This window comes from Phyllobates terribilis, unplaced genomic scaffold, assembly GCF_046119375.1.
Source record: "Phyllobates terribilis strain yellow unplaced genomic scaffold, ASM4611937v1 Scaffold_8166__1_contigs__length_32305, whole genome shotgun sequence".
NCBI classification, from domain to species: domain Eukaryota; kingdom Metazoa; phylum Chordata; class Amphibia; order Anura; family Dendrobatidae; genus Phyllobates; species Phyllobates terribilis.
Window position 1 is genome coordinate 3300 of NW_027370906.1, and position 22846 is coordinate 26145.

The following is a 22846-nucleotide window of genomic DNA, read 5'->3' on the forward strand; positions in this document are numbered from 1 at the left end:
CGAACGCCATCGCCCAGATAGATAAGATCAAGGAACAGTTCAATGCCCTGGAGGTCGAGCTAGCCAATGCCCGGAGTAAGCTGAAGAGTACGGAGGAGGAAGCTGCTACGAAGATCGCTCGGCTAGAGGGGCAGTTGCGAAAATATGTAAAGGAGGGAGGGGAAGCTGCATTTGAGCTCAGTACGTTCTATGGCAAGCTATCGAGGGTTGAGATGATGGAGGAATTTGCCGCGGGTAAGCACAATGAATGGGACGCAGCTCAAGCACGAAAGGAGTTTGACGAAGAGTATCCGAATGGTTGCCCTCACTCAGAGTTCCTTCACAAGGCGGATACGCTAGTGGCAATGAAGAGATGGAGAGCTTGGGGCGTAATGACGGTGCGGACAGTGTTGATGCAACCCAGATGATGTCTCCTGAGCCAGTGAAGAACAAGTGATCCCGCCCTTCTTTCTTTCTCTCTTATGTTGCCTGTCTTTATGCTTTTCTTTGGATATTGAATTCTGTATGATGAATGCTTGTACCCTCCGTGGAGGAGGTTAACATTTGTTTTGGTGATCCGTGAGCCACAATGGGTCACACGTTAAAACGTTTTAACTGGTCCGTCGTGGGACGGACCAGCTTTTGCTACATCGTTTTTATTCTGTTTGGCGGTCGTGTCTTTTCTTTTGTTCGTCCCTGAAAAAGGGGCCTGCAAAGCAAGAGAAAAAACATTGTGATGCCTTGTGTTAATTTTTGCATATAATGCTAGTTGCCTGAGTGTGTGACGTCGACCGTACCTTGTGAGAAGTACAAGGCGAGCGGTGTGCCGACGTGTAGATTCTGCTCCATCCTCGTCGAGATGGAAACAAGAACCTAAAAAATGTATGTGTCAGTTGCAACATGTAAATATTTTACCCACAGGGAAAGTATGTAGGCTAGGCCATTATTGCATAGGAGGTTTGGTTTCGTACAAACCTTATACAAAGTATAAGGTTTGCAGGGTACGACGTGCCAAACTCCGTTTGCAAACCCTTGTGAAACGATCGATTATGTATGTATGTAGAGCTCGTATAAGTAGAAAGTGCGTGGATCCACGATGTAGGTCTTCTCGTGTGAGATGTTACCTGCTATGAACTGAATGACAAAGGACAAGAATATAGGATTTCATACGTTAGATGATCGTAATGTTTGACAATTGATTTTCGAATTTACCACAAGTACAAGATATTTAAACTCCACATACCTAGAAATAGTAGCGTTTGAGATGAGTTGCATTCCAACTTCTGCGTAGGTCCTCTCCATCGATGGAGCAGAGTTTGTAAGCCCCATTCCCAAATACTTCGGTGATGCAATAAGGTCCTTCCCATTGAGGTGCCATCTTTCCGTCCCGGAGGTCGATGCTATTTTGAAAAGTTTTTCATAGTACCTAGTCTCCAAGTCTGAAGACTTTGATCCTGACATTTTATTGTAGCTTTGAGCTACTTGTTGTTGGTGCGTGATCATCCATTGCCGAGCGGTTTCTCTTAGTTCGTCGACCGTATCGATGTTGTGAACTAACTCGTCACCGTTCTGAGCTGGCTTTTGCAGCCCGTAGTGAGCTGTAGGGACCATCAATTCTGTTGGAATGACAGCTTCACACCTGTACACAAGTGAAAAGGGGGATTGCCCGGTTGCGCTTTTAGGAGTGGTTCTGTCTGACCACATGAGGTAAGGAAGGTGCTCAACCCATTTTCCCTTAGCTCTCTCTAGTCGTTTTTTGAGGTTGTTTATGATGACTTTGTTACTAGCCTCGGCCTGTCCGTTGGATTGCGAGTATCGAGGTGATCAGGTTGATGTTCCATCAAATGCAAAATTCTTGAGTCTTTTGTTCGATAAACTGGGAACCATTGCCGCAAACTATCTTGGAGGGGATCCCGCATAGGATATTCCGTTTAATGAATGAGATAACTTGTTTTTCTTTTACATCTTTATAGGCTTCTGCCTCAATCCATTTGGATAAATAGTCCGTCATTGCCAAAAATACGCGTTGTCCGGGCACCGGTGGAAGTTTTCCTACGATGTTCATTCCCCACCTCATGAAAGGCCAGGGAGAAAGAGTGGGATGTAAGAGATCTGACGGTTGATGAGGGACTAGTGCGTGGTGTTGGCACGCATCGCATCTTTTAGCGTGTGCCATAGCGTCCGCATTCATAGTGGGCCAGAAAAATCCTAGCCGTCAAATTTTGCATGTGAGACTGCGTCCTTCCGTGTGGTTTCCACACTCTTTGTTGTGAACGGAATGTAAGAGTTTTTGTACTTCGTCCGTCTTAACGCATCGGAGTAAAATCCCTAACACTGATCGTTTGAAAAGGATAGAATCAACTATGTCGTAGGATAGAGCTTGTACCTTAAGTCTCTTTGCGGCTAGTTTGTCGTTAGGAAGGATGTCCTTTAGCTTTCAGTCCATGATGGGTTTTGTCCTATCATCTTCTTTCCGAGTCTGATCTCCGCTCCAATCGCCGACATTTAGAACTTTGACGAGGGTACGTGCGATAGTAGGCACCGCGGACGTGGTGACATGGACGATCGGAATATTAGGAAACTCCGAAGGATGTAGAGAAGATCCGATGTTGTCTAGCGCATCTACCTGTGCATTTTGTTCCCTGGGTCCCTATTGGATGTTGAAGCCCTCAAATTTTGCCACAAGAGTCTGGACGACCTCTAAGTATGAGACCATTCGTTCGTCTTTTACGGAGAATGATCCTCGAACCTGATTGAAAATGAGCAGATTATCACAAGTAACTTTCATAATTGTAACGGATAAATCTAACGCCAAGTGTAGACCGAAAATGAGTTCCTCATATTCAGCTTTGTTGTTTGTTGATTCCCATTTGCATCGAACACCTTGAGCTATGTTATCCCCAATAGGAGATTTTAGGATGACGCCGAGCCTCGTTCCCCTTAGATTGGAGGCTCCATCTGTGTGCAGCGTCCAGATGCCCATATGCTCGTTATCTCCAATCTCGACGTGTTCGCGAGCTGCCTCCTGTTCTAAGGTCGGACTGAAATCTGCTACGAAATCTACGAGGGCCTGAGATTTGATTGCGGTTCTGGGTTCCAACTCGATCTCGTAAGCGCTGATATGTATGACCCCCTTCCGGTGTTTTCTAGCTTTCTCATTATTGCCTTGAGTGGGTGGTTAGTCCAAACCACAATCGTGTGAGTCTCAAAATAAGGTTTGAGTTTGTTGGCGGCCGTTACCAGGGAGAGGACGAGCTTTTCCAGAGGAGAGTACCTTGTTTCGGTTGGTAATAGCGACCGACTGGTGTAGAAGACTGGTAGTTGCCTCCCATCCTCTTCTCTCACCAGGACCGCGCTGACGGACTAAGCCGAAACAGACAAGTAAAGTGGCAGGGGTTCATTGATTTTTGGTTTTGCAAGGAGTAAAGGGTTCGCCAGGTAATTCTTTAATTCTTGGAAGGCCATATCTTGTTCTCCTTCCCACTTGAACGATTTGTTTTTCTTCAACGTGTAGTAGAAAGGCTTGCATTTGTCCGATGATTTGGAGATAAATATGTTGAGCGCTTCTACTCTCACTGTCATCTTTTATACGTCCTTCACAATTCAAGGGGCTTTTAGGTCGAGGATCGCCCGGACCTGTTCTGGGATGGCGTCGATCCCCCGTTCACTGACCAAGTGTCCTAAGAAATTTCCTGAAGATACGCCGAACGAACATTTGGACGGGTTCAACTTCATTTTCTATCGTCGCAGGATGTCGAAACTTTCTTGTAAGTGACTGACGTGGTCATATTTTGCTCTGGATTTTACTAGCATATTGTGGATATAGACTTCCATCGTATCCCTGGTCAGGTCTTTGAACATGCTATTCACGAGTCATTGGTAGATGGCTCCGGCGTTTTTTTAGCCCGAAGGGCATCACCTTATAACAGTACGTCCCTTATAACAGTACGTCCCTTGACTCACAAACGCAGTTTTTTCCTTGTCGTCCGGATGCATCTGTATTTGGTGGTAGCCGCTGAAGGCGTCCATGAAACTGAGCATTTTGTGCCCGGCTATGGCGTCGATAAGTGCATCGATGTGGGGGAGAGGGAAGGAGTCCTTCAGACATGCTTTATTTAGATCAGTGAAGTCCATGCAAACCCTCCACTTTCTGTTCTTCTTTCCTAGAACTACCACGTTGGCTAACCATTCCGGGTATTTTACTTCTCTGATTTTTCATGCGCTCAGCAGCTTGGATACCTCTCCGTCAACCACTTTATTTTGTTCGGGGGTGAATTTTCTCCTTTTTTGCTTCACAGACGGGAAGCTCGGATCTGTATTCAGTTTGTGTGAGATAATGTCTGGTGGTATTCCAATCATGTCTTCATGCGACCAAGAGAAGCAGTCACTGTTGTTTCTCAAGAAGATGAGGATTTGTTCGCAGCTTTGATCATCTAGGTCGGAGCCTATTCAGACTGTCTTTTCGGGCGAGGATGAATCAAGTGCTATTTCGTCGATTTTTTCGGTTTCTGGCTCGATATATCGATATGGCCTCGGAGGCTTTAATTGCTAATCGGTCTTATCCTGGACGGTCAATTTCATGGTAGCTGCTTAGCATTCCTGAGCCATCTTCCGATCACCCTTTATTCTTCAATTCCCCAGTCTGTGGGAAATTTGATACTTTGGTGGTACGTCGAAGGGACGACTTTCATTGAGTGGATCAAAGGCCTTCCCATAATACAATTATAGGGAGACTCATAGGCTACCACGTTAAATTTTACCTGAAGATTAACGCCTCGGGCGTAAACGGGCAGGACGATGTCTCCAAGGGTATACTTTACTTCACTGCTGAATTCGACTAAAGGAATCCGGTCGGAGTTGGTATCTTTTTTGCTTAGCCCCATTTCCCTGAGGGTACTCAGATTAATCATGTTTTTTGAGCAACTAGTGTCTACTAAGATGTGTCGGATTCTACAGTTCTCAATAGATAATGAAATGACCAGTCCGTCATGTTCTCCGCCTACGTCGGAATCGTCGAAAGTAATAAGAGTCATCGAGACGGTCCTATTACTCCTAAATTCTGATGGCGGGGGTGAATCCATGATCCTACTTTTAGCGTGCCTTTTGGCCGCGGAATAAGTAATACCGCATATCTCCGATCCCCTAGTGATATAGTTGATGATTTTCTCGGGTCTCAGAGATAAGGGTCGTTCAGATGTTACCTTGTCCCTCCGTTCGAGAGTCACTCTACCTTTTTGCAAAATTACATCTTTCAGATGTCCCAGGGATAGAAGACTCGCGACTTCCTTCCGGAGGGCAACACATTCGTCCGTGTAGTGTCCGTGATCGCCGTGAAAATCGCACCACTGAGTTATGTCTTTTCTGGGCCATCTGACGTCTTTCGTGTACCTGTCCAAGGATTTGACCAATTCGGCAATCGATATATTGAAGTTATAGGAATGTACCTTGGGGGGGAAGAGCGGGGCGTTCCTTCCATTCGTTAGGCTTTTCCCGACTAGGATCGGGTCTGCCCCTCTCTTCCCATGCGTATGGATGGCTCCTAGGTTCCTTGTTAGATCGTTTGTCGATACAGTCGAAACCTAGGCTAGTCTTGAAGGGCTCTTCATCTTCTTTGAGTCGTATCTGGGCAAGTGCTTTGGCTTGAACGTCTTCCAAGGTCATGCATGGGTACTTGGTGAGATCCTTGTACAGTTAGCTTCCTCGTATCAGTCCTCGCCTGAATGCTTGGACCGATGTCGGAACGTTGCAGTTCGGGATCGCCACCTTCTCCTTTTTGTACCTTCTTAGATACTCACAAAGAGGTTCGTTAGGTTTCTGGATAATGTAGTACAAATCGCTAGACTGTTGCTCCAATCGACGACTGCTTGCGAACTGGGTCTTAAATGCATTGACTAGGTCGGCAAAAGATGCTATGGATATGTGGGGTAATCGGGTAAACCACGTTAAAGTGGGTCCTGACAAGGCAGTCCCGAAGATCTTACACATGACTGCCTCATTGTCCCTTTCGTAAATGGAGGCGGCCGTAAGCATTTGCTTATATAGAGCAATATACTCGTCGGGGTCGGACGTTCCGCCATATCATGTCATAGTAGGAGTGTGGAACTTCTTGGGGATTCTGACTCGGCGATGTCTTTGGTGAACGGGGTCTCGTTGTATCCTTTTATGTCCTCCCTCTCGATAGGGAGGGGGATGCCTGGGATTCGGGTGAGCCGTGTGTCCACCACCTTCGTGTACTTCTCCAAGACTTGGGTTAGCAGGAGCTTGAACCTCTCCTCTTGTTCGTCCTGTGGAGGTTGTACATAGGTCGGCGGTCTCGTTTCCTGGACTGCAGGGGCAATGATATCGCCTGGGTTAGTGATAGAGGAATTAAGACGAGTAGGACTATGGATACCCTGACGTATTTCGGGGTGCGCTATGTCGTGTGGGGTCATGATCACGTCATCCAGCTTTAGTCGAATTTGAGTTTCGCCCAGGTCTCCGGTTCTTTGAAGCCTCTGTGCGTTGGAGCCGATGAATAGTATTTGTGTCTTCAGATAAGCGTTCTCACTAGCCAATTTAGTGTTTTTGGTGGCCAGAGTGAGACTCAACATGTCGTAACATTGGAGCTGGTCGACAAGTTCCTGTTGGAGTGCCTCCATGGTGGGACTCATTTCTGCCAATTGGTGGGATTCGTCCGACGCTGCCTCCGGGTGAAGGATATCATGAGGATCTGGGGTTTTTTCAGTTATATCGTTGTCGTTGCCAGGGAGCAGGGCATAGAACTGGTCCGAATACGATTTTGTTGAAGGGTCAGCCATTGAATGATGGTGGGAGGTGTGGATTTCAAAGGATTGAATCGACCTAAGTCCCCACGATGGGCGCCAAATCATTTTGGGGCAAAAAGCGTGATCTGAAGATCGGACTTAATTGCCTTAATATGGGATCCGACGATCGAACAACAGGCTTTGAAAATAAATTGTTATCGATAATGATAGTCGATTACAAGAGTAATGTGTTGTGGTATTACAACATATGGTATCGCTAATGGTGTAAAAAAGAGAGATCGTGTGTATATTGCCAAAGGATAGTGAAATATGTAGGAGCCCAGTCCGTTTGGATTATGGAGCTTGATTCTCGGAACTGACAGATCTCGTAGTGGGGTGGCCCAACGTTCGACAGATAATTGTTGGAGCAATTCTCGGCGTGCGGACTCTTCAAGGCAACTGATTTGATTTATCAATATTTACTCATCATCGCTATAGGCCTTTTCCATACTACCGGACGAAACCCAAAAACTAGAGCCCAACATTTATGTTTGGTTCAAGTGCAAATTTCGGTCTACCCAAATCATGCTGACTCAGACATACAAACGTGTTTTGACCGATCAAACCACATTAATTTGCTTCAAACTATCATAACTAACATGCAGATACATAATGGCATGGTATTGAAAATCATTACAATTTAATAGTTTTTGCCTTCACACGTTCTATAGGCATAAAACTAACTAGAAACCACTACTAGGTCTGCATCTTTTGAATGTCACCAAGAAAATATAGCATAGGGAAAAACATGAAACAATTCATGTCATGAAGCGAAAAACTTCATGCAAATTGGAGGTTTCACTTTGGCTAGGGCAAGAAGTGAATCAGGTAAGCTCCATAGCCCTTCACCACATATAAGCCCTGATGCGACAGCTGGCACCATTAACTCAACCTTCTTAGCATCAATCATCTGCCACACAAACACAATCAAGCTCCCAACACACATGTCAATGGCAAAGTAAGCCCCTACGAGGAAAGGGGCCGCCATAACCATAGGAATAGGGATCCACTTCCCCACCCTCGTAGGGGAGAAGTCTCTCACAAGGTTTATTACTATGGCAAAGGCAAAGAAGCCATAACATAGTTGCAAGCAATGTTGTGGCAAAGCACCAAACCCTTCAACTCCGAGTATGGCCATATTCCTATAGATTATAGCAAAAGGGGCCTTGAATTCTCCATTAGGGTTTCCCACATCAAATGCGTTGTAAAACAAGAAGAAGCTGAGTGGGGCCACTATGCAACCGAAGAATGTACCAATTGCTTGGCTAACAAGTAACGAAATCGGTGACGATAAGGTCAAGTGGCCTGCCTTGAGATCCTGCATTAGGGTGCATGAGACGCTGACAACCGACTTTATTAGTCCACACCCTATCATTCCTGTCACGAGTCCTGAGTCTTTCCCTGCCAAGGCTCCTAAGGTGAAGAGGGCGACTTTCCCATAGTTGTAGGACATGTTCATGTCGGTTAGGCCAGCCCCATACGCATTGCAGAAGGCCAAGGGCGGGGTGAGGAGATACGCAACCACGACGTAGTACCATTTAACTTGAGGGAACATCATGGGTAAGGCAATGGTGGTAATAATGGATAGTGTTACGTAACCACTTGTTGCCACCCACATTGGGATACTTTCTTGGATGAACAACTCATCTTGTTTCTTGTTCTCATCTCTTACACCTATTAGACAAGGCAATCCTTGTTTTGTTATTGAACACATGAAATGAAATAAGGTGGATATATATAGAATGTTACATACAAGTAATTATGATCGTTTTAACTGTGCATAGTATTAATATCTATCTTATGTGACTAAAAATGAGCATTTTTTATATTATTTTTACTAGAAAAACATATCATAATCATATATTATCATTTTGATTGTTCAATTTATGAAACAATATATTTTACGGTTCTACGATCAGATTGTACCGATTCAATCCTACACCCCTCTCCGATCCAAGTTAGGAAATCGTACTCGACAACCATGTATGCATGTATTATATTATGGATTCGGTTCACATGAGAATGGACGCCCAAATGAGAAATAAGAATACATCCTAGCCATTGATTTTCTAAATCAACTTAAGGATTGAGCATGTGGTTAATAGTTAGCACTCATGGTCAACGGTCAATGCTGGATCAACGCCTGGCCATTGCTCGGTCAATGCCGGCCACTGTTGGTCAATGATTGGTGTGTTAGCATTAGTGCATGGTTTCTTTTATTTAGTGCATGGTTTATCCGGTTTAGTGCATGGTTTCTTTGGTTTAGTGCATGGTTGGTGTCTTGACATTAGTGCATGGTTTCTACGCATTAGTGCATGAGTTTTGTTGGAAAGTGTATGAGTTTTACTGTAAAGTGCTTGAGTTTAATGGAAAGTGCATGTGTTTTGTCGAAAACTGTATGAATTATATAATAAAGTGCATGAGTTTTTCCGGAAAGTGCATGACTTTTGTTAAAAAGTGCAAGAGTAATTTATTGTAGAGCTCATGATTAAAAGTACATGAGGTTTACAATAAAGTGCATGAATTTTGCTGAAAAGTACATGAATTTTAATATAAAATGCATGAGTTTTGCTAAAAGTGCATGAGTTTTACCGTAACATGCATGAGTTTTATTAAAAAATGTAGGAGTTTAATGTAAAGTGCATGCGCTTTGATTAAAAGTGCATGAGTTTTGTTTAAAAGTACATGAGTTTAACAATAAAGTGCATGAATTTTACCAAAGTGCACGAGTTTCGTTAAAATATGTAGTAGTTTTAGTGCAAAGTGCATGAGTTTTTGTAAAAGTGTATAAATTTTTCATAAAGTGCAAGAATTTTGTAATAAAGTGTATGTTTTCTCTACATTAGTGCATAATTTTTATGTATTAGTGTACATTCAATGGTCAATGCTCAATGTCGGTCAACGTTAATCAACACCGGTCAACGGTTAATCAATAGTAATATATTTGAATGGTCCAAATTCATTCTCATTTCTCATTTAACTCTTTATTCTCACTTTAACATTTTTCTTATATTATAACTTTTTTAGACTCCGAGTTCACGCTTTTGCTAACTAGAGAATGAAGAAGAACAAACCTGAGTCACCTTCCTCCGGGTTCTTCACTTTCCTCTTGTCTTGAATGTTTTTGACCATGACAATGGCTACCTTGATAAAGTTATAAAGTCCATCTCCAAAGATGAGAGCAATGGCCACGAATACCTATTCAAAGCAAAGGGTTGTATTATATAAGCCTTAAGAAGTTAGTCAAAAAAGTTTCTACATCTGAGTATGTACATAAGTCCAATAAATCTCATTTTAAAATCAAATGATAATAAAATAAATAGTTCATGAACTCATATATTATGCACTTTTATCACATATATTAATGCCAGAAAAATATATGGATAGTCTTATAACATAGTCGTCAACCTAGCCCGAGCTTAACATCATTGGCATATTCCCATCTACCTTGTAGCCATTCAAGCTCTTCATGCTCTCGTCGGGTAGGTTGTCCGGATACCACTTCCCTTCATGATTGCTTATGAGTGGCCACATGAGCCCCCACGAGAGTACGGCTCCTAGGAGCAACGACAAGTTCACAATATGGGCGCATATCATCCCGGTTCCCACATAAGACATGCTATAATCAAAGTAAAATCTGCAACATATGCTAACATTTTAAGGCACCGATTAAAATAGTCCTATATAATGCATCCTAGACAAAGTTTCTACTTACGTTTGCCTCCAAGCTTGCAATCCGAAAGTTGGAAATTGACTGAATCCACAATTATTCTTCCCGGAATAAAACCATTTGAAGAATCCCCATAAGAAGCTCATTGAGAAGATCTTGGCAAAGCTCTTTACTTGCTTTCTAAATCAATGATGTGTTTATACAAGTGTTATATACATATCATAAGAAATACGTGGTAAGGTTTCGGTATGTTACTTTGATGTTTTGTCACCCTGCGAGTGAAATCCGTTTATAAGAACTGCAGTTGCCATGCCACTTGGGAAAGCCAATTTATAGTCTACTATGAGAATCTGCACAGATAATTTCACCGAAGTTATATGTCTTCCCTAGAGTTATGATTAATATTAATATTATTACTCCATGTATTTATGTTTTTGAATCAATATTATTATCATCATCATATGACATTTCAACAACTACCTTATCAATATAATAAATATTTATGACAATTAAGGTGTGAGCCAATAGATGAGTTCGTGCATTTAGGAGGCTCATATGCGCCCATGGAAGTTGGAAACATACCTTTAGTAGTGGACCCGTGTAAGAAAATTGGCATAATAATCCACAATCTAGTAGTACACAAACATATTCGTCCTTCGATCTAACATCTTTCAACATTGTTCGAATTTATTTCACATGGTGTATCAAAACTTATTGAATTGGAAAATTGGATTTGATTTAACTAATGTGATAATGCACAAAAACATGTATGCAATTATTTAGAACGTTATGCTTGCAAAAGCATCTTAGTGAACTTTTATATTTCATACTTCATGAGCAAGAGAATGTTGTACACATTTGAACAAGCTTTCCGTTCACAAATCAGCTATACAACCCGCATATTATATGTGTATATTTAAAAACGATTTTTCTAAGTGCATAGAATAAGTTGAATTGACAAATTAATAAACCATTAACCAAAAATAAAATCACCAAATCATTTATGCATAATCTAAGATCTCTTAATCTAGAATTTTGACCTATATCTTAAGAGTATATGTTAGAAAAACTGATAAAAAATTTTTCCTGATATTCTGTAAACTATTTTATCAGGAACATGAACTAATGAGCTTTGTGCAGTATCTCTCTTCCAATCTTCCTATAATAATTATCAAGAGCTTTAAAAATATATATAATTTATACTAACACTTTTTTAATATTTCCACTGTATTATTTCTTTTAGAAATACATATCGTTTTTCCGATTTCTAGCATTTTTATTTCACATTTCCGTTTCATCGCCTTAATTATAATGTAGCATTTCAATCAATCATGATCTCAATCGCTTACCTTTCTAAGAGGAACGAGCACAAATAGGCCAATGAAGCAAACCAAGAAAAGATACGACGTCATCCAACCAAACCCTGGCTCCTTATAGCTACCCGGTGGGTTGCCTTGAGTCCCTATTCCCGCCATCTCATACGTTTTCTTGTTCAAACCCAAAAGATACGATCCAAATCCACCTATATATACACCAAACACGTCGCTAAATACATTCTAATACATCATAAATAAAACTATATATTAACTATTTAAGAAAGAAAAACCTGATTGTGCTATGGTATAGCAAGCAACAGCACAAGTCTGAATCATGGTGTTCTCCTGCTTAGTAAACGGCGCAACTGAAAACCCGATATTTTCCATTAGTTTAGTCCAAGAACGAATAGCCACAAACGCCGTTAGTCCGGTGGAGACGTTGAGGTTTATTCCGATCCCGGTGGTGAGGCTGAACCTCATGGATATAATGCTGTAGATCGAGCCTAGAATGATGCTTACTATGACTCCTCTTAGAGTGATCTGGTCCTTCCATTTTGGGACTACTAATTTGGACGGCTCGGATTCACCGATTTCCCTCTCCGGTGCCTCTATCTCCATTTCTGAATGTGGAGATTGAATGTGTGTGGTCGCTTGCTTGCTTCAGCATGTAGTTAATATAGCACATAATGATTGTGAAGGTGTTGAAAATTCAAGGTGATTATATGATGAGGGGTCTGAATTCTAAGTTGATACGTACGTTTGTTGGTGTGTTGCTAATTAATGCAGTGTCCCGAGTGGGCGCCCATACGCATCGTTTTCAAGAAGCGTGCCAATATTAAGGTCCACGTTGGATTGCTCTATAATTACAATACCTACAATTTAAGGTCAAATTACATGGATCTACACTCTGCCACGTATATGTATGAGTGTATAAATGTAGTTTAACCTAAAATTTAAAATTAGTTGATAATAGGAGCAATACTCCACAAACTTATATACTCTCTCCCGTAATATAGTGCTCATTTTTTGTTTAACACTATTCACGATTAAAGTTCATTTTCCCGATTCTTGTTAATATATAAGGAAAAATATAGTCATGTGAGGTCTTGTTTAATTCGTCTCGATAAGTACTTTAGCAATATCAAAATTTTATAATTTGTATGAACACATAATGAGAGATATTAACGATACAAAACGTGTATCGGCAAGTGTGAAAAAGTAAACAGGCACTATATTATGGGACAGAGGGAGTATAAGGTTTGTTATATTTTAAATTCCAATGCAGGATATATTATCTCAATATTTCCTCACAAATGTAAAGGGATCCAAGTAACACACTTGGCACTTGAAAAAAGGTACGTAGATGTGCGCATCTCAATGTTTTTTTAGTCCCAAACCAACTAACTCGTAGGGCCCAAGGACGAGTCTTGGGTCAATACGTCCTCACAAGTGTAACGGGACCCAAGTGACACACTTGGCACTTGAAAAGAGGAACGTGGGTGTGCGCATCTTAGTGTTAAAGTTTGACGGATTGATATATAAACACGGGAGTTCTGTACATGAATGCTAGGGGTGGGAAAAAAACCGGAACCGTATAACCGAACTTATTAACCGGAAAACCGGCACTTCGGTTAACCGATTTTGGTTAACCGTTACATTCGGTTAGCCAATAATGGTTAACCGTTATATTTGGTTTGCCAATGCCGGTTAACCGATTTTGGTTAACTGATTAACCGAAATATTTCTTAACCTACTTATTTTACACCGAATTTATACAGAAACTAAAATTGAAAAATAAATAAACTAAAATTTATCCACCCCTACCTGCTGTATAGTCTGTATTCAACTCAATACATAAACTAAAATTTAAATACCCCTACTGTATTCAGTTCATTATTCTTCAATATAAAGAAGTTTAAGTAAAATTTTCTCTCTCCTCCAACCTCCCTCTCTCCCGACGATCTTTCGATTTTCTTCCCTCTCGATCGAACCAGCAGCAATTTCGGCTTCCCATGAGTGATTGAGATGTCGTCGATCCTCAACCACCATCACCACCGTCTGCCAGTGCTCCACCAACATCACCACTGCGTGGAAGCTCTGTATGTGCGAAAACCCTAGGTTTGTTTAAAATTGGTTTGTGGAGTGGGTTTTGATCAATACAACATTATATGTTTGCTAAAATCGTATTCTATTGATGTTTGGAAGTCAATGACTTAAATCTCTGTATCCTAATGCATTGTTTTAGTTAAAGGACCTAGAATTTTCAACCTGATTTATGCAGAGATCGCCCTACTCTAATCACTCTCCAAATTTTGTGTGAAGAGAAGGTCGAATACATATTACCCAGAGAATCCAAAATGTACAAGCATGTGGTGTCAAGCATGGCTATCTCGTGTATTGAAAGCATCCGGGAGAAGCTGACACATTTCCAGAATTACGAAATTACAGAGAATGAGGTTCTTTGAGCCATTGGTCGATCTCCATATATGTTGACACTCTCAACTCATAAGGTCCATAGGAATATTCAGTGATTTGAATAAGAATCATGTGTTTTGAATTCAGCTAGGTGCAAATTCTTTTTGGGTTAACCAAACATATTACGGTTAACCAATGTTGGTTAACCGAATATATCGGTTAATCAACATTGATTAACCGTAACATTCGGTTAACCGATATCGGTCAACTGACGCGTCTGGAGTGCTCGGTTAACCAACCGTGCCCACCCCTAATGAATGCATATATGCATCAAGTCCACAATACAAGCCTATGTGGGAAGCCTAGTTCTCACACGTACCCTCAAGTCGTAAATGGTCTAGTCCAGTTGTCACTTGGCAAACGAGTCAGTCAATATCACGTCATCATGCCACGTTAAACTCAAACTATGTATTCAGCCCGGCAAGTCAAACTTTAAACAAACCCAGACCTAGAACCCACTCTAATACCATGTCAAATTACATGGACCCTACGTCCGACATGGACTAGGAGCCCGATCACGTACGAGCACATAACCGCAGTTTGACTCAACTTACAAGCTCAATGAGTTTCGAGCATAAAACTAATTGCCAATATGAGAAATAATCAGTGAATTATATACAAGAATTTGTTATCCCCAATTTCTAATACTTGATCACGACACTTAGTACACTCAATCTAATTAAAAGCTCATTAGAATGAGTTTGGATTAGAACCTGGATATAGTAGAAACATAGTTAAACGATGTCGGAATGTTGTATTAGTAAAGTTAAAACACATATTTGTTGTATTATATATACTGTTCTCCCTTGTAACAGAATAACATATTCTACACTTCAAGAAATGAATTTTGTTTAGCTCTCTGTTTTCACTCTCTATCCGATCCTCTATGATCTTCTTCTTCTCTGAACATCAACATGGCATCAGAGCCAGGTTTCGATCCCGGGACCTGTGGGTTATGGGCCCACCACGCATAGTGCATATGTACCGAGTTGTCGGGGAATATGTCTATTAACTTTTTATTCCATGTGAAGTAGGAAGAAATAGGGATATTCTTCAGCAAAAATACTTATAATATTATTAGATAGGCAAAAATTAGTATAAAATATTCAAAATTAAGGATACATATAACAAGAAAATAAACAAATTCATTGAGTTATCAAATTCTGCCCTTGTTTAGAAATTATCATAGAGAGACATAAGATCATAAAAACCTTATTGGAAAAAATTCACTGAGATCGATGCGTTGATAGGAACTAGCGCATAAGTCTAATACTAAAATATAATAATAATAGGAAACCTGATGAAAAGTATCATATTGATAATTTTATAAATATTTTTTTGGATGTGGTTCCGGTGCAAACAACTCTTATGGTGTAAAATGAGAATAAATCCAACTCATTGACAATTTTCAGAAAATGCAAGTCGAAGGTCCAAAAATGCATGTCGGAGGCCAAAATATGCATGCCAATAGAAATGCAAGCTGGAAGCTAAAAAATGCATGTTAATAAAAATGCATGTTGGAGACCCTTTTATGCATGTATATTTTGCATGCAGTTTTAACACATTAGCATGCATTTTTTGCACATAACCATGCATTTTTTCACATAAGAATGCACTTTCATTTTTAATCAAAATACAAGTTTATGTGGGAGAGTGCATGCTTATATGCGAAAAATGCACACTTATGTGCTAAAATTGCATCCTAATGTGTTAAAAATGCATGTCAAATATAAATGCTTAAAAGGGTCTCCGGCTTGCAATTTAATTGAGATGCATTTTTGGGCCTCCGACATGCATTTTTATTGACATGCATTTTTATTGACATGCATTTTTGGGCCTCCGGCATGCATTTTTGAACCTCTGACATACATTTTTTTTTGTTCTCATTTTACACCGTAAGATTTGTTTGCACCTGACACTTTTCCTGTTATTTTAGCCTATGTTCTAAGACTTAATTAACAAAGTAAACTCTAAAAATATTAATTAACTCATCATAATAAAAGAATAAAATTTAAATTACTATATATAATTATAATTTTTAATTACAAGACTCTTAAGATTTTCCTAAAAATTTATATTATGAAAATCATTATAATTTATAAGTAACTCAATTTTTTCTGTTCTAAACATCATTATGTTTCCGCTAATAAAAAAATCACATTTACATACTATGCGATGGTCTTGAAAATTGAACAATTCAGATTGATCAGATATCAACCCCCCCTCAATCCCGAACTGGTTTCCTTTTATCCTTAATTAGAACCAGACTCAGATAATCATATATGGGTGAAACAATCAGACTAAGGGCCCGTTTAGTTTGTGTAGAGGAAATGTAAAGGGAAAGGGATTGAAAAATCAAAGGAATGGAAAAGGAATCCGTTATAATCAAATTTTGTTTGGTATATTTTGGGAATGGGAATGATTGAGTTTCCAACTTTTTTTTAGTGTTTGGTTGATTTAATGAATGAATACTTTACAATGTTTATTATTCTCTTTATTTATCAATATATAGGATAAATTAATCTCATTATTATAAAAAAATCACATATATATATTTATATAATGTACAAAAATAGGCTAAAAAATCTCAATAAACTAATCCAATATAAAATTCAAATAATTCTCAAACCCCTACCACATTTGTGTAATTTAAAGCAGAAATGTCTTAAAACTTCAAAGACCCATTAATCCAAAATACAATCATCTTAAAAAATCAAAAGTCAGATAACTAAACAGAAGTCTCAAATCTCAATTAATACCCCAATTACTTCTTCCTCAACAAATCATGAACATATTGTTTCTTCAATGTTGTAGTCGCTTGGTAAAAGATGCGAAGCTTATGTTCCTCTGCCATCAGAATAGTATCCACCTAGCAAAAGTTTATGACATAAGTCACTATATAAACCATGAATAACTACAACAATATGAGCCACAAACCTCTAAAGTATCTGAAGGAGAGAGATCCAATTTCAGAACTTCTTCTAGTATCTTATTGCTATCACCCTCAAGTTTTTTCTTTCTTTCTTCCTCGCTACTCCAAACTTTAGCCATAGTACCCAAATTGACATTCATGTCTTCAAATAATTTACCAATCTTTTCAGAAACTCAGTTGAAAGAAGAAGTCAGGTCCACTACTTCTTCACTTTTCTTTGACCGAACTTTGTTTTTTTTTCCACTTCTCACAAAAGGCGAATCCTTCCTCTTTCTTGAGCTACTAGCAGACTGCAAAGAATCGCTTTCAACTTCAAATGCATAACCAATGTTCAAAGAAAAGTGAAGAAGTAGTGGACCTGACTTCTTCTTTCAACTGAGTTTCTGAAAAGATTGGTAAATTCTTTGAAGACATGAATGTCAATTTGGGTACTATGGCTAAAGTTTGGAGTAGCAAGGAAGAAAGAAAGAAAAAACTTGGGAATATGATAAGTAAAAGAAAGGTAGAAAATAATTAGAATAATGATAAGTAAAAGAAAGTACCATACACAATCAACTTTATAATAAAAACGGAATGGATAAATAATAGTATATATAACAAGTTGTATATTAGGTAAATTAAAGATTGAGTACAAGAGTATTTAATGTTCAAAGAAAAGTTCGGTCAAAGAAAAGTGAAGAAGTAGTGGACCTGACTTCTTCTTTCAACTGAGTTTCTGAAAAGATTGGTAAATTATTTGAAGACATGAATGTCAATTTGGGTACTATGGCTAAAGTTTGGAGTAGCGAGGAAGAAAGAAAGAAAAAACATGGGAATATGATAAGTAAAAGAAAGGTAGAAAATAATTAGAATAATGATAAGTAAAAGAAAGTACCATACACAATCAACTTTATAATAAAAACGGAATGGATAAATAATAGTATATATAACAAGTTGTATATTAGGTAAATTAAAGATTGAGTACAAGAGTATTTATAGTTCAACAAAAAAGCATACACATGAACTTTTTGAAAATAGATAAGAATTGATATAAGACATATGAGCATCTAGACATTTGAACTTCTAGCTCTCCATCCATTAAATAATAGAAAGAGCATTTCTTAGAACTCGACCGTCATGTGCTGAACCCTCCCAACCAGTTAAAACATAAGTGAATTCCATCTCAGGATTGCAAGCGACTAGTACACTCATAGCAATTGTTCCTTTTCGTGTTCTGTACTTTGCCTTTTCTCTAGAAGGTGGTAATACACTAATATACGTACCATCTAAGGCTGCTAAACAATTCTATAAAAGCAGAGTATAATGACTTTTTAGTATAGTGTATATCACATACTTGTTGATGAATGGAATAAGAGAACATATATAAATACCTTGAAACATTGCCATCTATCATCTTCGCACTGGTCCGAAATAAGGGTGGGATTTATCATTAAATGACCGTGAAGCTTAAGAACAACACTTAGAAATTTGTTAAACTGTCGATTTACACTTTCTCCACCTAGAATAAAATAGTGAGAGATTGATCTATTATTCTTATGATGATCCAAAGTGTACAAAAACATAGCAACTATCTCCTCAATCGATATGTTTTAGACACCTTTAAACCCCCCAATATCCGTAACCATCTCACACAAAGTATAGAACACATTTCTGGGCATCCTTACTTCATTTCGGCAAGAGACATTGTTTTATCTGATTAACCTATTCAAAATTTCAATTTTAAGCCTTCCCTTATATTTTTTTCTTCTCTTTCAAACGAATAGTTCGAATTAATGTTGTACTCATCATGTACCATACTTAGTACAACATCATCATTGCCCTAACTACATCATAAATCACATGAAGTTGGCGCGACCTCATCATTCTTCTTTGTAATTGATTAGGGGGAGACATTTCTCTTAAAAAGTAGTAAGTTAGGTTTATCAAAAACAGGAGGTTCACTGGACCATTCAATTAATGAGAATGCCAAAAACAGTAGTCCCAGATAGTTTATCAAAAACAGATGCATTTCCAAACTAATCAATTAATTAGGGTGTGTACACAGATAGTTTATCAAAACAGTAGTTCCAGATTGTGTACACAATCAGGTGAAAGCACTCCATTGCAAGACAGATAGGTTTGTTGTCATCAGAATGTGTACCCATATAGTTTTGCTGTCATTAATAGTTCACTAAACAAATAGGTTTGTTGTCATCAGATGCATTACAAGACATATACATTTTCAAACTAATCAAATTGCAAATTTCAATTCCGACTAATGTTTAGTAAAGCCAAGCCTTTGCAAGGAAGAAGGAGTTGTTAACCTACTCAGCAAGCTATCAAATTGAAATTTTCTAAACAGTAGTGTACACAGATAGGTTTATTGTGCTTCTAACTCCTACAATATGCTTCTAACTCAGCAAGCTGTCAAATTCCGAATACTTTTTGAACATTATCGATCATTCTACATAAATTCTCGTTATGAGCTTGTAACTCCTGATTGAAATGCTCAGCTGGTTTTCATATGGCAATATCTCCTATAATATGGGATAACTGGTTTTGTGGACAATATGTTTTTTCAAGTCTAAAACAAGTTATGGATATAGTTTACATGAAGTTTGATATCATGTCAAATTTTTACTTGTGGGAACATGAACTGGAAAAGTTCTGTTGGATAGAAATGTTAGTCTTACAGTGGTAAAAGGATTGTGTGGAATTTATGACAGAAATGTTAATTAGACATAAATTCATAGATTGGTATGATAGAAATGTTAAATTGACAACTTGCTAAGAATTTATGGTAATTAACCTACAGGGGTTAATCCGTGTTGAGTCTGAATTTAAGTAGTTAACCTACTTAGCAAGCTGTCAATTTAACAGTAGTCGGAATTGCTGAGTCTAAAGGAGTCGTCGGAATTGCGAGAGAAAAGAGAGATAAGGAAGGATGCTTACACTGGCAGGGCAGAAGGAGTCGTCGGAATCGGAGATGCAGAACGAGTTCAAGTCAAAGATGCAGAACAAGGTCGGAGATGCAAAACTTCCTCAACTAGAGAAAGCGCAGAACAAAGGAGTTCATCGAATCGAGCTCGGAGATGCAGAGCAGTCGTCGGAAAAGGAGACGCGGAATGAGTTCAAGTCAGAGATGTAGAACGAGGTCGAAGATGCAGAGTAGTTCGTCAGAATTGGAATCGGGATAAAGGAGGGTCGAGGGAGAAGGGCAGTCGTGAATCAGGAAACGACGTGTTTCCTCTTCATTTTGTGGGGATTGAAATTAAGTTTTCATTCAATTAATTGAAGGAATGAAATAATCCGTTTCCTTGGGCCCAAAAGTGAGTAAACAAACGGCCCTAAACACTTAAGGACAATTTGGTACGAATGCGTGCGGTATCAAGTATATTATGAGTATGAGTATGGAGGAAGTTTCCGGTAAAAATATTTTATAGGGTAGATTGCTAACATATTTTAAATATAAATTTTATTGTCTTATATCTGAACCTAGAGTACTATTTTTTGAACATAAATTGATGTACTAGGATTACTGTAACAACTTTTAAGTCTAATGTAGCTGCTTTTCATCCAAGGTGAACGCTCTACGTTCACGTATTAGTACACTAGGTTCAATTGTAAGATAAAATATTCACAATTAATGTTTGTTCGCATTTCACATAATAATATATGTTTTTACTTGATCTCAATCCTACGGGTATGAGTATTAATGATTTCAACATATCGCTTTTTATATGAATGTACATACATGAGATACATGAGATATTGATGTATGATAAAATTCCCCATAATACGTGTTAGGAAGAGACGGTGTTTCGAAAATCCCATATGTAGATGTTAATTCCCTTCCTTTTGTCTAGCGTATTTAATACAATAAAATATAAGATTTTTGTGATTGTGATAGTTTTTTCAAATATTATAACAAAATTTGAGTTTATTTTGATAGAATTAGGTTTTATAAATGCAATATTAAATCTCATCCTAATACAATTTGATAAGTAAATGAATTTAAAAACAATATGGTCATAAGATGTCACGGATCAAGAACTTTTCTAACCTACTTTGGCCCAGGGGCGTAGCCAGGAGTAACAATCACATGAGGTTAAACTACTGATCATAATAGATATTTTATCAAAGAAGTTGGGAATTTTTTTGGAGATTTTAAACAAAATATGCATAACATTATCCCAAAACTAGTGAAAAAATATATTAATATATCTAGATCTTAAACTATATGTTACAGTGACATTCTTCGAGGCACCATTTTCTAAAATCGTTTGATAATGTCTTTGATACTCCTCGACAGATCTTTTTCAATATACCTAAGCAAACAATCGCTCATCAACTCATGTCCAAGTCAATTGCGTAATGAACTCTTGGTGAGCTTCATAGCAGAAAAAACTCTCTTGATTATAGTTGTTGCAACAAGTAAAAGAAAAGGTAACTTTAACAGAAAATATACTAGTGGGTATACACAATGCTTCTTTGCGTGAACCAGTGTTTTTAGAGCTCACAAATATTTGGAGGGTCGGTCATTGACAGGCCGTCAGCGAGCGTTGTCAAAGTAATTATCCCTTCGAACTCTACAGATGTAAAGCGGTAAGTAGGGGTCGAATCCCACAGGGAGTCAATGGATCTATTCTTATGTTTCTAATGTAATTAGCTTTAAAGTAACAAAATGGAAATAGGGGAAATATGATGAAACTAACTAAGTAATATAGAAAACAATAAAGGAAAACACTTTGGTCACCATGCATCTACACTACGGGTTGATGGGTTTGATCCTTGACTTCTTATTGCTAATCGGGTTCATTCTATCAATTATATGTTAAGTTTGTCCTAATCCATGTTCATAATTAGCTAATCAGGGCAACTAGTCCTAACAACCCTTACCTATAGATATCACTCTGAAACTATCATACGCTAATCTCTAGGCAACATAGAATTCATGAATAAATAGGAAGATGCATCGCCACTTGGTTACTAACACCTCATTACCCTCCACACATCAACAAGTCAACCTAGTCCAGGAAAATGAATTGCTACTAAGTGGACAACGTTCTCCAACTAGGATAAATCAGTCCTAGCTATATGAAAGGGATCTATAAACCTAGGTAGCTATCAAGATAAATAAATCACAATCAAGAAGTATTATAAGCAAGAGGATAAAACAAATCGAATAACATATATTATTATTAGAACCATAAGAAGAAGTCTACAAACCCATACCTCCACAGGCTTCCGCCTGGGGAACAAAGTTGGGAGATTACTCTCTCCTCATTCTAATAAAACCTAATGAAATAAATGAATGGATTGTTGAACGCGCTCGTTCCTCGCTTCTTGTGTCTTCTCCCTTGTACTCGTAATCCTCGTATTTAGCTCCTTTGCTCCATGAAGTCTGAAGTACGTCAATATGCTTTAATCATGGCCTAATACGCTAGTAATTGATGCTAATTTCCACTCCTTACACTATACGAGATGTCCCCAATCAGTCATCTAAGTGCACATCAACAATATAAGGATCAAGTTATTATTGTTGTTGTTCAAGTGTCACCAATTCAGCAACTGAATTGTCATTTAGATACAATTTAGCAAACCTTGTCAAATTTCCATGGACAAATGTCGAGAATGCTTCTCTCGGATCAAGACATGACAAGAATAAAACCAACTCGGTATTCACCTCATT

At 38.6% G+C, this 22846-nt stretch overlaps 1 protein-coding gene across 1 annotated transcript; it reads right to left on the reverse strand.

Moving 5' to 3' along the window:
* Positions 1 to 7545: 7545 nt before the first annotated feature.
* On the reverse strand, positions 7546 to 12386 carry LOC141252091 (uncharacterized). Its single transcript, XM_073670463.1, has 7 exons — positions 12059 to 12386; positions 11802 to 11974; positions 10708 to 10802; positions 10498 to 10632; positions 10230 to 10419; positions 9857 to 9980; positions 7546 to 8456 (listed from the first exon to the last, which is right to left on the reverse strand). Exons 1-7 carry the CDS (start codon positions 12384 to 12386, stop codon positions 7546 to 7548), a joined length of 1956 nt encoding a protein of 651 aa, XP_073526564.1.
* Positions 12387 to 22846: the final 10460 nt, after the last annotated feature.